This window comes from Colius striatus, chromosome 9 (genome assembly GCF_028858725.1).
Source record: "Colius striatus isolate bColStr4 chromosome 9, bColStr4.1.hap1, whole genome shotgun sequence".
Taxonomy (NCBI): Eukaryota; Metazoa; Chordata; class Aves; order Coliiformes; family Coliidae; genus Colius; species Colius striatus.
Window position 1 is genome coordinate 13,798,346 of NC_084767.1, and position 14,958 is coordinate 13,813,303.

The 14,958-nt window shown below is 52.4% G+C and overlaps 1 protein-coding gene across 1 annotated transcript in view; it reads left to right on the forward strand.

The window, feature by feature from the left end:
- Nucleotides 1–11,835, forward strand: part of FAT2 (FAT atypical cadherin 2) — a 45,488-nt gene extending 33,653 nt beyond the window's left edge. Inside the window, exons 18-23 of the mRNA XM_062002140.1 lie at nucleotides 247–1,054; nucleotides 1,736–1,881; nucleotides 5,478–5,919; nucleotides 8,237–8,390; nucleotides 9,957–10,549; nucleotides 11,303–11,835. Coding sequence (XP_061858124.1) covers nucleotides 247–1,054; nucleotides 1,736–1,881; nucleotides 5,478–5,919; nucleotides 8,237–8,390; nucleotides 9,957–10,549; nucleotides 11,303–11,835 — 2,676 coding nt within the window. The remainder of the gene's footprint in view (nucleotides 1–246; nucleotides 1,055–1,735; nucleotides 1,882–5,477; nucleotides 5,920–8,236; nucleotides 8,391–9,956; nucleotides 10,550–11,302) is intronic.
- The last annotated feature ends 3,123 nt before the right edge of the window (nucleotides 11,836–14,958 follow it).

The following is a 14,958-nucleotide window of genomic DNA, read 5'->3' on the forward strand; positions in this document are numbered from 1 at the left end:
GGTCTCAATCAATCGGTCTCCATGTTGGAAGGCATGCTGCCATTTCCCTAGGGCCATCTCCAGGCAGAGGTCCAACGCTGCTAACAATTTTTCCCATTCCTTCTTTCATTTCCAACCCACAGCCTGACAGCTTCCACCAATTGCTAAGGCACTCTCCTTCGCCATGCCTCATCGGCCCACCCAGTCAGGGGAGGTGACAGTAAGTCAGCACGTAGCTATAATGGATTCTTCTGTTTTCCTTGACAGGTCTCTGACAGTGGCATCCCCCCGCTGTCCTCATCTGCATTCATAAATATCCAAGTGACTGAGCAGAGCCAGTATGCCCCCTCAGCCCTTCCCCTGGAAATATTCATCACCACCAACGAGGACGCCTTTCGAGGCGGCGTTCTGGGCAAGATCCACGCCACGGACCGAGACCCACATGACACGCTGGTGTACACTTTGGTGGCAGAAGTGCCCCAGGAAGGCCTCTTCTCTGTCGGGGCTGCAGATGGGAAGATCATTGCTGGGGACAAGCTTCCCCATGGCCACTATCTTCTGAACGTGACCGTCAGTGATGGCACGTTCACGGCCACCACCAGCGTCAACGTTCACGTGTGGTGCTTCACGCAGGAGGCCTTGGACAAGGCCGTGGTGCTACACTTCCGACACCTCTCCCCCGAGGAGTTTGTGGGGGACCACTGGCGCAACTTGCAGAGATTCCTGGGAAACATCCTCGTCACCCGACGCCAGAACATCCACATGGCCAGCTTACAGCCCGCGGCTACCTCTGACGGAGTGGACCTGCTCTTGGCTGTTGGAGAGCCACACGGCTCCCTGTACGAGCCTCGCGTCCTCGCGAATAAGATCACCGTGTCGGCTGGGGAGATGGACCAACTCGTCGGTCTCCGGATGAAGAAGGCGATTCACGTGCCGTGTCACGGGTCAGACTGCGCTCACCGTATCTGCAAGGAAACCATTCAGCTGGATCCAGGCATGATGTCTACTTACAGCACTGCCCGGCTCAGCGTCCTCACCCCGCGGCACAGCTTGGAGCAGATCTGTTCTTGCAACGGTGAGTAATACTCCCTGGAAGTGTCCCACCCTATAAACCTGGGTATATTGCATGGAATTAGGTTTCTCAATGATCAACAACTCTGCCTACAATTTAAAAGACAAATCTAGACTCGGAGATTGAAAGTTTCACTGCCTTCTTTTTAATCAGTCTCATCAGGAAAAGTCACTCATACCTATCAGGTGATGAAGCCCAGCAATCACAATTTCCATCTCTGGGCTCCTATGTTGATCATAGACTGAGAAAAACTAACCCTTAAATCTGAGGAAAGCCCAATAAAGCACATTTGTTATACACATTCTAGAATGCTTCAAGAACTAGATGAAGACAGCAGGGTTAGTGATTAGCATCACTTGAGCAGGGACAGTAGGGTGATACCACAGAATATAAAGGCTTAAAGATGAGGTCATTTAAAAGGTTCATAAACCACGCTGCAGGCACCTTGACTGAAACAGCCAGGCTGCTATTGCAGGATTGTTGCATGGTTGAGTACATAAAAGAAATATTGGGAGCTCCAAATGAGAGCTGCAGGAGATGCAGTGCTGCAGTACATGGGTTGCCATTGATGGGACTGTTCCCAGACAGTTGTTGTGTCACACTGGGAAAAAGAGGCAATGCTTGATACAGTCCGTATTTTCAATGTGTGACAAACATAAGACCTTGTGCTCGTTCTCCTTCCAGGAACGGCAGTGAGGTTTGGGGGCCACAGCTATATTTGGTACCAGCCCTCACAGGTCAGCTCCTGGCACATGCATTTTCGCCTGAAGACCCACCAGCTGCACGCCGTTGTGTTCCAGGCTAACGGGACTGACCATGCCACTCTAGAGGTATGTACTGCAACACAGGGGGTTCTTCCCAGCCTAAAAATACCCACTCCATCAGGCAAGGGAATCACACAAAGAAGATGCAATAATATGTACTCTTAGTAATTCACATAGCTAAAATACAGGACTTTGAAAGACCAAATGAGAGCCAAGCACTGTTCTGCAATTGCTGAAACCACAACTAGTGAATCAGGTTTTTCATCTGTGAATACACAGGCTAGTCTTTGGTGTGAAGGGAGCATACACCCGTATCATAGATCTACATCATCTTTCCTTAGAATCACAGAATCATTTTGGTTGGAAAAGATCTTTAAGCTCATTGAGTCCAACCGCTCTCACTGAGTCCTCACACTGCCAAGCTCACCACTAACCCATGGCCCTCAGCACCTCCTTTGTATGTCTTTTAAGTATGTCCAAGGACAGTGACTCCACCATCTCTATGAGCAGCCCATTCCAGAGCTTAACAACCCTCTTGGTGACAAAACTCTTCATAATCTCCAATCTAAACCTCCTCTGGCTCAACTCAAGCCCATTTCCCCTTGCCTTTACAACTTGCTTCTGCATCACTCCCTTATACCACATCTCTCAGGGTAAGAATTTCCCAGGTGGAAGTTTTCTCAGATCAGTCTGCTTCCACTGTAGCAAACTTCCCCCTAAGACCTTAGGAGTCAGACTCCCACTGAATACAGAAACCGTTTGCCAGACCACATTATAGTTCAATCCACCACAGAAGAGGCGGCCACACTGGGCTGGAGAGTTGGGGTAACAGGTAGAAATAAGGAGGGCACAGGTGAGCTCTGAGATTAGGAATATCACCAGCCTTGACTTGCATCAGAGCATACACACCAGCTTATGTAGCCAGTCAACAGACCTCAAATTAAAAATCCTTTATAGTAATGGACAGAACAGACAAAACAGGAGTCTTAAATGCTAGTTCTCACACACTTACCCACACACCCACACTCTTTTCAACCACTTTCTTCAGGTGGTTTCCTTGTTTTAAGACACCTGCAGAGTCAGGAACGCTTCAGTCTGATTGCTTTCCTCCCTCTGGCTGCATGCTGAATCTTACCTACCATCTCCCTCTTCTGCTTTGGCAACAGAAGGAAAGCACCAGATGATTAAAGAATGAGAGGTTTCTATATTCCTCATCAATTCAGTTTCAACTAATTGGAGACTAAGACCATAGGACATACTTGTTAGCTTACAGGAATTAGTTCCTGAGACTGATCACATTGAGATCTACACTCTGTAACCTACCTGGGAGCATTCACCCTGTCCCTGAATTCCTTTATCCCTTCTCATGGTTTCACAACCCCATCTTCCCATTTTGAAATACTTTTGTTCCCGCTGTTAGAAAAGACTCACAAAGACAGGGAGATGTGCAGCAAAAGCAACACCCAGAGACCTGCCCAAAGTACACACTGCAAGAGCTTCCTGCTGCCACAGCCATCACTCCCGAAGAGCAGAAGCAGAGAAACATCACCCATATGCCCTGCACCCATCTCTGAAAGTGACTTTAAGCTGCATTGTAAAGGGGCTGACGAGGAGAGCTTCCCAAAAAGGGTCTCTAGCTTTGCACTCCATCTCTGGGAAGGAGAGTCTCTAAGTAGCTCAGCAGTAGTCCAGCACCCCAGATGGAGCTCAGAAAGGACTAGATGGCAGGAAGCTTTGCTCAGCCAGGCCGAACGCATATAGTCCAGAGACTCATTATTGATGGAGTTCAGTGTGCCCATGAGCTCCTGTACCCACCTGTGACAACAAGTTTTTTGACAGAAAACATCTGTAAAGCCTCCAGCATAAAGTTACCTGTGAATCATTTCTTCCCTGATTTACTTTATCAACAGTATCTCAGGGATCAAACATGTTCTAAACCATCTGGTCTGAAAAAAAAACTGAAGGTACCCCTCGAGATGGTGAGCTTTGTAGACTACAAAGTCTCTTTGTACACTACAAAGTAGTGTAGGTATGGGCCAAAGCTTTGAAAGGATCGTAACTGATGGTTTGTAGATTTGGTGAAGAGCATGAGTTCTCCTAAGAGCATGTGTATCATCCACCCTTCCAATCACTGAGCCCTCCTGATGTGCAGAAATAGGCTGCAGCAAGAGGATGGCAAACCAGGCAAGCTGGGAAAGACTTGGCAGTCTGTCAGTTCTTGCTCCAGGGAATCGAGTTCTCAGCTGTCTCCCAGAAATTGATAAGCCCAATCTACAGACCAATCTGAAGTAAAATCCTGTTCCTCCAGATAAAATGAAGTGACAAAGTCCTCTGGTGCATTTGCCAATTGTGCAAAGACATTTACACACATGTTGCCCTGAGGCCCTTCCATGGCATGTGCCAGCTGCATCTTGTTCTGTCTTCCTTCCTTCAGCAGCTGCTCTCTCCTCCCACTGGGATTTATTTATACTGTGGGCTTCTCTAACAGTTAACTGTTGTTAACTATTGCCCTGCTCTGCTTTCAACCCCTCTAGGGAAGCCCCATCATATAGTATGTAGGTTCCTCTAGAGCTCAGTGTAGTTATAATAGCTCGTCTTCCAGTCTCTTCTAGATATCACCACTCCTTGCTGTCTCTAATTCCCCCATGGAGAACTCTTTGTGCCTGGGATGAATTGTTTGATGTTACATAGCGAGTTCTTCAGTTGTTCCATGAATGCTTCGTTCCAGCTCTTTTCTCTTCCTCCATAGGCTCTTGGCTTCCATGAGGGAGAGGTTTTATCAAAAAAGCACTGAGTAGGAAAAGGTGGAATGCAGGTTTACCCCTAACTCCATCCTGAAAAAACACATCTAACCTTTCTCCTTTCTTCATATGAGTTTAAAAGGCCACAAAAGAATTTTCTGACATTCCAGCTTAATGCAGGAGACGCTAGTGTGGCTCACATTTAGCAGGTCAGTGTCTTCCCTCCATCTGCAAAGATCAAGGACCTCAAAACCTATCAGCAACCTTGGCCTGGCTTTCCAGCCTGCTGGTTAGGGGCTGGGTGCACAGTAATTCCTTTCTCTGCCTCCCAGCTCCTCCTTGCCTCCTCCAGAGAAAGTTGACAGTGCTCCTCTTCAATGAGGTCCTTTCAGAACCCTCACCCACGCCAAAGAGGCAACTGCTCCTGCACCTTCCCCACTACTAATGAGACCACGAGAACAGAATAAAGACCATGTGGCCCAGGACAAGAGTCCATCTGTGGTGATTGAGTTATGGATATTCTGATTACCAGGGCTCTGATTAGGCTTAGGAAGGAAGTGCAGAAGGGGTGAGCAGCTGCAAGAGTGCGATCACATGGCTTTGCACCCTGTGAAGTGGAAAGATGAGCTTCTCTCCCTGTGCACTGGCCAAAGGTTTCAGGAAAGGACCATGTGTGAAGGTGTTCTGCAAAACAAAGGAGGTTACCATTACTTAGGCTTCAGTGGATCCATGCATAGCTCTATATGGGAGAAAGGGGCAGCATCCACCTAACTGGTAGGTCTAAAAGCTGGGATTCATCTTGAATCTCAATGCTCAGGCAGGGAGAGAGGGGAATGAGCAGCAGGAGAAATGCTGAAAGCCTCCATGAACAGCAGCCATTCATACCCTAGCTAACCGTGCCTTCTGGGATGTGTTTTGCAGATGGTCAATGGAGTGCCTCACCTTGGGTACAGCTGCAAGGGGAGTTACACTGGGAATCTCTCCTCCTCACGCTTCGTCAGCGACGGCGAGTGGCACTCGATCTTCCTGGAGGTGAAGAACACATCTGTCCGCCTGCTGATCGACGGCCTGGGGAATGCCTCCCTCCAGCTCCCAGCCACCTGCAGTGTCTCTCAGGGCAGATGGGATCTGCTTTTCGGAGGCCTCCGGCAGTCGCCCCAATCCCAGAGGATCACACGGGGATTCAGGGGCTGCCTGGACGCGGTTGCAATCAATGACAGAGAAGTGGTTCTCCTGCCCGGGAAAGGGCAGTCAAAGGAAGTTGTGGAGGAGATGGGGATAAAGCAGTGCTGCTCCCCCACCGGCGCCTGCAGCAGCAGCCCATGCCTCAACAACGGGATGTGCTCTGAAACTCACGGAGGAGGTATGTGAACATGCCTCTTGGAGCAATAAGTAGTTAGGGGAGGGAAGGTTAAACCTCTTCATTCATCCCTATGCAAGGGGCTACCCCAGAGGAGAATCGGAGGTCCCCAGGTACAGGGGACCTCAAGTGACAGCTGACTCAGTGCAGTAGCAGCTGGGGGGTATGAGATCATCATCTTGGCTCTCACCTGCAGACCATGGCCCAGAGGGCAGGAAGGTGTTTAAGGTGTGTGCATGACTTAGGAGAGTGCAGTGTTGCCAAAAACTCAAATGCAAACAGAAATTCCACCACCCCTTTGCATCCTCTTTGCGTCAGGAGCCATTAGTGAGGCTGGAATCGGGTGAGATGGGATCATGCAGTGATGGTATCGGAGCAGAAGTGAGCCAAGACCTTGGTCTGTTCCCACTGCAGCCAGTGACTCCCCAGACCTATGGAAAGGGATGTAGTCAAACTGCAAGCTCAAATCCAAAAGTCTTAGGCTGACACAGGCTGCACATGCTCAACAGAGATTTAACACCAGTCATCACTGCTCCACTCCTCCCATCAGGGGATCTCCCCACAGCAAGCTGTCTCACAGGGTCAGGGATAGTTTGCAGTGGCTTCAAGGGAAGGAACTGCTCCCACTGATGTCCACCCTCGTGCCTCTGCCCTACCCACATGTCCTGGCCTCCAGCACAGCAGGGCTGCACCTTGCAACAGCCCATCTCTTGAGATACTGTCTGTGCTTTGGCCCTTCCTTGGGGCAGTGGGGGTGCTTTCCAGGCTGCTACATGGGGCAGCAGCTTCTCCCGCAGCTCCGTCCATGCTCTTTGGGGCCATTGCCAAAGTCCACGCCCTGCCCAGCGAGCAAGCAAGGATGGAGGAGAGAGCACACCTCCTCCTGCCCTGCCTGCAGCCTCTGGGAACAAGATTCCCAGCTCTGTCGACTCAGCAGCTGCCAGGGTCAGGTGAACTTGTTTGACACGAAATGCATTTGCACCGAACAGTTAGGCTGAGCTGGCACTCACCCCTCAGTCTTACCCTCGAGACCCTCCACACAGAAAACCCCTCTGGCTGGGCTGGAAGCAGCTTGAAAGTGAAAGGTTTTCACAAGCTGAACACTCAACTCTGCTCTAAGTCTAGGCATCACCCACAAACAACAGGAGGAGGGCAGAAGAAAAAATTACTGCCTCACTAATAATCTAAGAATCACCCATTGCTCTTCGCAGAGTTGCCTTCCAAGGCGACAGGCTTCTGCAAATGGACCAGCTACTAAGAAAAGAGCCTGTGGGGCATGGCCTCTGGTAGAAACATGCAGGACACTGCTGCAGGGAAGGGGTTGCTCAAGGCACGTTTAGTTTGTAAGATTATCCTGGGTGCTTGGCTTCCTTGAGTGCTCTGGGCTCAGTCTGGGAGACTATGGGCATGCAGCACGAGTTTATGCAAAGCTCTGCCCAAGGATCTCAGGCATGGGCTCACACGCAAAGGCAAAGGCAGGTCTGTGCAAGCAAGCCTGGGTTGGGCACGTGGCTGCCTGAGAACGTGTCTCTGTGGAAAGGGCCGAAGACCAGGCATCACATCCAGCACAGTGCTGGGGTGCAAACACGTGTGAACCCCCACATCCAGGGACACGTGTGGCTGGGCATATCCCTGTTGTCCCATCACTAACATGTATGTGCAAGCAGGTCTGCCTCTGCTCACCCTGTGCTCTAAAGCACAGATGTGCAGCTCGAGGGTGAGCAGCAAGGACTTTTCATGTGCACTGCAAGGGAGAAGTTCTGAACTCCCCACGTGGCCCCACCAGATGAGCAGCCTGCAGGAGCTCAGAGCAGCCAGGGACATTTCCATGCTTAGGGCTACACTAAACAGCAGCCAAAAGCACAAACAGTAGCTCCCTCTGAGTCCCAGCTATGGCAGGTTTCTCTCTGGCTGTGAACAAACACCTCCTGTAAGCCAGAGAAACCAGACATGTTGAGACAGGCAGGCGCTTCATACCGCGAGAACTTGCAGGACCAGAGGCTTCAGAGAACAATGAGTTACAGAGCATTGCATTTAGCAGAGTCAGAAACTGTGAAGCAGCCAGATGGGCTCCCCTTCCTTTAACCTGAATTCGGCCCCCCAGCTTCTATATGCAGTAAAGCTGTGCCCTGAATGCATCCCTTGCAGGGGAAGGTCTGAATGTATCCCTTGCACGTGCTGCTGCAGCAAGTACCGATGCTCAGGTAGCTGGATTGAGTCCTCAGTGGGTACCATCAGCGCCAGGCACTGCTGGTCCCTGCTCTGTCTAGTTCTTCCCCACCATCACAGTCTCTGTATGGCATTCTCTCACCCTCTCCAGGTTACACCTGCATCTGCCCCGGGCTGTTCTCTGGTGAGCGCTGTGAGGTTGGGGACAGTCCCTGCGAGTCCAAGCCCTGCCTGCATGGGGGAACCTGCATCCTCTCTGCCACCGGCTACTCCTGCCTCTGCCCTGACTGGTACTTGGGTGAAAGGTAAGGGAGGCTGATTGCTCACGTTGGGCTGAAAACGGGATCTCTGCCAACGAGCATTGCACATTTCTGGAGATCACTGGGTCCAGATGCTGTGTGATTAACTGTACATACCCAAGCACTGCAGCAGTGAAGTGTCCCAAGGCTGAGCTGAGCAAACCAAGACATGAATAGCTCTGCCATCACGTGGCCATTGCCCCTCTGTGCCCATATCCTCCAAGCAGGGGGAAAAAAAAAGAACAATCTGCTCTCCTCACACATGCTTGGAATGCCTGCAGATGCTGGGCTCTGTACAGGTTCAAAGCCTTGAGAGGGGAGAGTCTCAAACAAGAGGAGTCCAGACCTCACAGATTTGGTTCAATAACAATATAAAAAAAAAAAAGAGGAAGAAAACCAACAAAATATTGCATATTCCCCCTGGCACAAGGAGATCGTTACTGTTGGATCATGTACTGTTGGGGAACAGTTAGGTTTTGTGACTAGCGAAACAGAAATTCAGTCTCAGTTCTGCAGATGCTTCATAAAATGGCAAAAAAGCCTTTCCAAGAGGAATGCCCATTCACCACATCTCAGGCTGGATGTTCCCCAAACGTTTGCTGCAACCTGCAGACACCCACAGATCATCCTGAGACTTCATAAGAGGTTATCACATCCCAGAGTGACCCTGGGCTCCCTAATTTACTCGGATGGGAGCATCTCTCTCTACAGTGCCAGCCATAGAAACTCCAAATGCTCCTCTGAGGCAGGAAGCCCTCCATTTTAATTTGTTGCACACAACTAAGACAATCTTATAAAATGTAGTCTCCTGAAAAGCATCATTTTGTGCTCAAGGATCATGATCCACTGTCAGCAGAGGCAGATAGATGAGTAGCAAGGGAAGGAGAGCAGACCAGGATGGAGCATCCTTGGCTGGTTGTCCTGGTTTTGGCTGGGATAGAGTTAATTCTCCTCCTAGTAGCTGCTGCAGGGCTGTATTTTAGGTTTAGCTGAAGAGAATGTTGATAACACAGGGACGTTTTGGTTATTGCTGAGCAGGGCTTGCACAGCACCAAGGCTGTTTCTGCTTCTCACCCTGTCCTGCCAGTGAGTGGGCTGGGGCTGGTGTGTGCACAGGAAGCTGGGAGGGACATGGCCAGGACAGCTGACCCCAACTAGCCAAAGGGCCATTCCATCCCACAGGATGCCATGCCCAGTACAGAAAATGGGGTGTGTTGGTCAGGGGGACAGACGCTGCTCAGGCATCGGTCAGCGAGTGGGGGCAGCTGCAGTGGGCATCACTTGCCTTTTTCTTGGGTTTCGTTTCTTAATTACTATTATTATACTTTATTCTTCTTACTGTTATAGTTTAGTTATTACACTTAGCCCACAAGTTTTGATTTTCTTTTCCGATTGCCCTCCCCATCCTACGGGATCGGTGGGGAGGAGGAGTCAGTGAGTGAGTGAGCAAGTGGCTGCCTGGGGCTTCATTGCTGGCTGGGCTGGGATCACAACACTAGTGTAAGCCAGAGCCCTGGATAGGATGACCAGTTTTGGCTGATGGCAGTTGTGTCCATCCTTTCCTCCCCACAGGTGCGAGAAGCTGGCCGAGGAGTGCCAAGACAACCCGTGCCGAAACGCCGGGCGCTGCGTGAGCAAGCAGGGCTCCATCCACTGCATCTGCCCATCCGACTACCAGGGGGACTACTGCACGCAGCCCATCATCACCCCCGCCATCGTGCCCACGCAGTGGGCGGTGGGCCCTGAGGAGATCGCGGAGATCGTGGCCGGTGTGCTGGGGGTAGCCATCCTGGCCGTGGCCTTCGTGCTCATCCGCAAGCGCTACCGCCACCGGGCCAAGGCACACAAGCCCGTGGCCCGGGAGGACCCCGACCTGCTCTCCAAGAGCGAGTTCTCCAAGAGCGTGGGTGTGGGCACCCAAGCCGTGCCGCCCATCGAGCTCAACATCCTCAGCGACGCGGCACACAACAACCTGGACCGGGCCACGCCGGAGCAGCGCAAACCCGCCGGCACCCCCGAATTCGTCACCTTCAACTCGGCCAATGCCCCCAAGCACCGGGGCACCATCGTGTGCAGCGTGGCACCCAACCTGCCCCCCGCTGCACCCCCCTCCAACTCCGACAACGAGTCCTTCATCAAGTGCACCTGGGCCAGGGAGGAGATGGGTCAGTAGCCACAGCTTTCTTCTTGCTCTTACATATCTCTTCTCTACCTGAGGTTTGCAAACATGAGGGACCAAGTGTTGATTAAAGCCAGGCAAATGCTGCCCAAGTCCTGCTATTGTTCCTTTACTGGCTCTTCCCTCCCTGCTCACCAGCACATCCCCGTTTTCAGCTTTAACCTGTTCAGTCTCACGCAGAGTTAGCAGAGAAACTATTTACACACAGCTTGGATTCCCACACATTCTGGGTCAAAAGATCCTATAAAAGAGAACAACAGAGCTTAGGGGGGAAAAAGATTCTAAAAGTCAGGGTGAGTTCCAGTGGAGGCGTTTACATCAATGCTCCTAGGCAGAGGGCTCACAGCTTCAGGGAAACACCTTGCATGGCCCTGGACAGCAAGGTTACTACTTACTCTCCATGGAGGAGTTTAGACCAAAGCACACTGTGAGAAGACAGTTCACAAGAGTAACTGCAGGGAAAGATCTCATGGATCACTTGTTCTGCTCCCATCCCTTCATCACGTAAGCACCCAAATGGCACAATGAGGTGTGTCTTTTGGGTGCTAGAGCAATGCATGTCTGAAGGCTGATGGGAACACTGCCTCAGCACAGCCAGGGCACCCTCAGGTTCCCAGAGCAGCAACTACACCTCAGAATATCTGCTGCAGGCTCAGAGTCTGCAGAAGGAACTAGCAGGAGGGCAAGAGAAGGAAAATCCATCTTGAGCTGCAGCTAACACCACTCTGTTTTGTTCCAGTCTATCCAGCAGAAACAACATACTGGCCTCCTCGGTACCTGTCATCGGACGTGCAGGAATATTCCCACTACGAGATCATCCAAGGCCCCCCTGCGCCCTCGTCCCACCCTCCTCTCCCCCCGCCGCCCCCGCCACCGGCGGACACCGAGCCCGTTGCTCTTTACGGGGGCTTTCCCTTCCCGCTGGACCAGAGCAACAAGCGAGCTCCCATCCCACCTCGCTACAGCAACCAGAACCTGGAGGACTTCTTGCCGCTGGGCCCCATGGACGTGGGGGCCTCGCAGTGCCAGAACGAGTACACGGCCATCAGCTACTACCCAGCGCAGCTGGTGCAGGGCGAGGGCGTCCCGTACCAGCCCGAGCCCGGCTACAAGCGGGTGAGCATGCGCCTGAGCGTGGCCCAGCCGTCCTACGCGGACTGCGAGGTGGGCCACCAGCCCGGCATCCGGGCCCAGCCCCTCCCGCCCCCCAACTACGAGGGCTCTGACATGGTGGAGAGCGACTACGGGAGCTGCGAAGAGGTGATGTTCTAACAGGCGGCTCGTTCCCCACACGAGAAGAGCATCTCCGGGCAGAGTGGTGTGCGGGGGGCTGGCACGTGCTGTTGAAGGGGAGCTTACGTGTTCCCCTCCAAGCCTGTGACATCTCCCCCTGCACAGCTGGGATGTAATTTGGCTGGCTCTTCCCCCTCGCTGCCCTCCACGTCGCTCCTGCTGCAAAGGGAGGGGAATTGCTCCAGCCGCTGCCAGGACACGGAGGATGCTCGGGGAATGCCAATGACTAACCTGCCTCCTCGCCAAGGGGACTTCTTCCAACACCAAGCAGGACCACGGCCTGTCACCTCCTCCCACCCCGGGCTCCCTGGCCACAGGGATGGGGAGCAGCAGGAGGAGGGCAAGCACTGTAGACATGGCAGCAGCCGTGGTGGAGAAGGTGTGGAAGGACACAGCCTGGGAGTGCCCAGGTGGGAGAGCAGAGGCTCCCTGCCCCCAGCTCTGGCTCTGAGTGCTTGCATCAAGCCAACAGTTTACCCAGTGGAACGGATCAGCTGGTGCAAACCCTCTTCCCTGCCTGCTTCCCAGGAGAGAGATGAGGGAATGCAGCTGGGCCCATCAGCACATCCCTCACTTGGCCAACAGAAGTCCAAGAGAAAAAACCCACACATTTTAAAAAACAAGTCCATTTCTGTAGAAAAACCAAGCAACGAGCTTCATCACACCAGCAGCCACCCACAGACTCCCAGCAGTGCAGCTGGCAGCAAAGCACGGGAGCCCCTGCGCCTAGGACAGGATGGGAGCGCAGGCAGTGACCCCACACCGATCCCAGCCAGCCGTGTCCTGCCACCCAGCGTGTGCCAGGCAGACTGCCAGCACCACGGGGCATCTCCCACCCCACACGGGGCACCGAGGCTCCTGGGTGCCTGTATGTCCTTGTGCTTGGAAATGTACTGTTTCTTCGTGAGAGGTTTTCTTTGGTCGGTTGTTTGATGTAACTTTTTTGTTGTTGTTATTTTTTTGGAAAGTATTAAAAGAGTTTGGATTTTTTTACCATGATGATTTTCATTTGATACCTCAGGGAGTCCCTTGTAAATAGGACATCTCTGCTCAGCCGCGGCACAGGGCAGCACGGGAAGTAATAGCCTATTTTGGACACCAGCACCCCCAGCCTCTTGAGATTCCAGAGAGGCACCAAGACAGCAAATCCAAAGCTCTCTCAGCACTTACTGAACTAAGCCTCAGCTTTTTGGCTTTCTCTCACCTGCTAGATGCCTTTGTGCTGAACTGGGGGAGAACACACAAGAAAGGAAACAAACACAGGGAGGCTTGAGATGCCCAGAGATGCTTGGCTCAGACAACCAGCAGATGTGAAAAAAACCCTGCTCTTCACATCCCCTTCTGTGACCAAATCGGAGAAGGGCGATTGCATTTGGGATACAGAGGGATATTCACACTGAACAGCCCAGAAAGGAACTGGAACCAGCCCCACAGCCAGCTGTCCCAGACCTGAAGTTACCCTGGGGTTTGCAAGGGAGTGCATTGAGAACTAGCTCTGCTCAGCAGAACTCACAGTCCCTGCCTGGATTAGGACTGCTATCTTAGCTGCTTGGTTTCACTTCATAAATCCTCCTCAACACCTTTACCCTACAAGAGCATGATCCCTGCATATTAATTTAGGCCCACATTAGTGGGCTCTGTGGAGAGACACAGGAGAGATCCTGGGGAAGGCTGAGAGCACAAAGAGCTCCTTTTGTAATTCCAAGAGTTGCTTTGGGCTGCAGAATTTTGGAGGAGAGACCCCCACAGACTCCAAAAGGACTCTGCCAGCCTCAGCTACCATAAAGCCCTGAAGCAGACCACAGTGACATCTCTGACAGGGCTGCCTCTGGGTAGGAGCAGCAGGAGAAGGGAAACCCACCAGTACAGTGCACAGAACACTGATCCAAACCCCAAACGTTTATCCTGCCCCAGCACTTTGAGCTACAAACACTGTCAGCCCCATGTCCCATGCCAGGGGCTCACCCCGCTCCCCAGAACACCCCAGAGCTTCCACAGTATCCTACCTGCTGGCTCAAGGGGGGCTGATCATGCAGTGAGGCTGAGAAGGGGGCAGCAGGATGGGCTCCCCACTGCTGGCTACAGGATGAGCATCACCTGACACAGTCAGATCTTCTCCCCCCAGCTGAGGTTAATCCCAAATCAAAAGCACTTGGCTGCACTTGTGAAGGTTCCCAGCTCAGCTTTCCTCTGCTGGGACTGGCTTGGGAGCTCTGCAGTGCCCTGGGAGGGGGATGTAAGGGAACTCTAAATGCACTGAGGTGCCAACAGCAGCCTCACCCCCTCCACCCCGCACGCTGATGGGGCCTTGTGAAGAGTAGGTTGCCATCCCCGGGCTTGCTGGGGAAGTACATTCTTATGGCCAAAGGAAAAAGTGGGATTCACCCACTCTGCCCCTGGTTTCTGCTCACAGACTCCAGCCTGTGCCTCTGCTCTCCATCACTTTCAGCAGAGGGGGATGGCATCAGCCCTGGCAGGAGTGCTGTGAGGGGACATACTGCTGCTGGCTCAGGCCCAGGCAGGTTTCCAGCTCAGGCTGCCAGATTCCCCCCCTTGCCCCACAGATGCCACACTTGCTCAGCAACACACACCACTTTTTCCCATAAGACAAACCTAAATTAGTCTTCCAAGCATCAGAAGCAGCACACTTAACAGTGATGGTGTTTTCCTCTAGGCTGTTTGAACTCCCCAGGGTCCCTCTGGCCACCAGCCACAGTGCAGGGAAGGACAAAGGCGACAGAGACAATGCCAGTGCCACTGTGCTGAGTGACACGGGGAAGGGGCAACCTCAGCAAAGCTGTTTTATGCAACAGGCACAGCCCTCAGCCCTTGGAAGCAAGGATAGCTGTGGATCCAGCCCTGGTGACTCTCCACAGTCAGAAACACCCCAATGACCAGGGGGGTATTTGTGCCTGTACTCAGCTGCTGCTCTCACCCCGGGCTTCAGGTGGCTTCAGACTCTCCATCAGTCTGCCTACATTAAAGAGACTTTTCTGCCCTAGCTTTGAGAGATTAACCTTTTTATAGCACTGATTTCCCAAGCAGCCCCTCTAAGGACACACAGCAATGGCATAAAACATCCAGCAGTGTGAGGATAAGCCA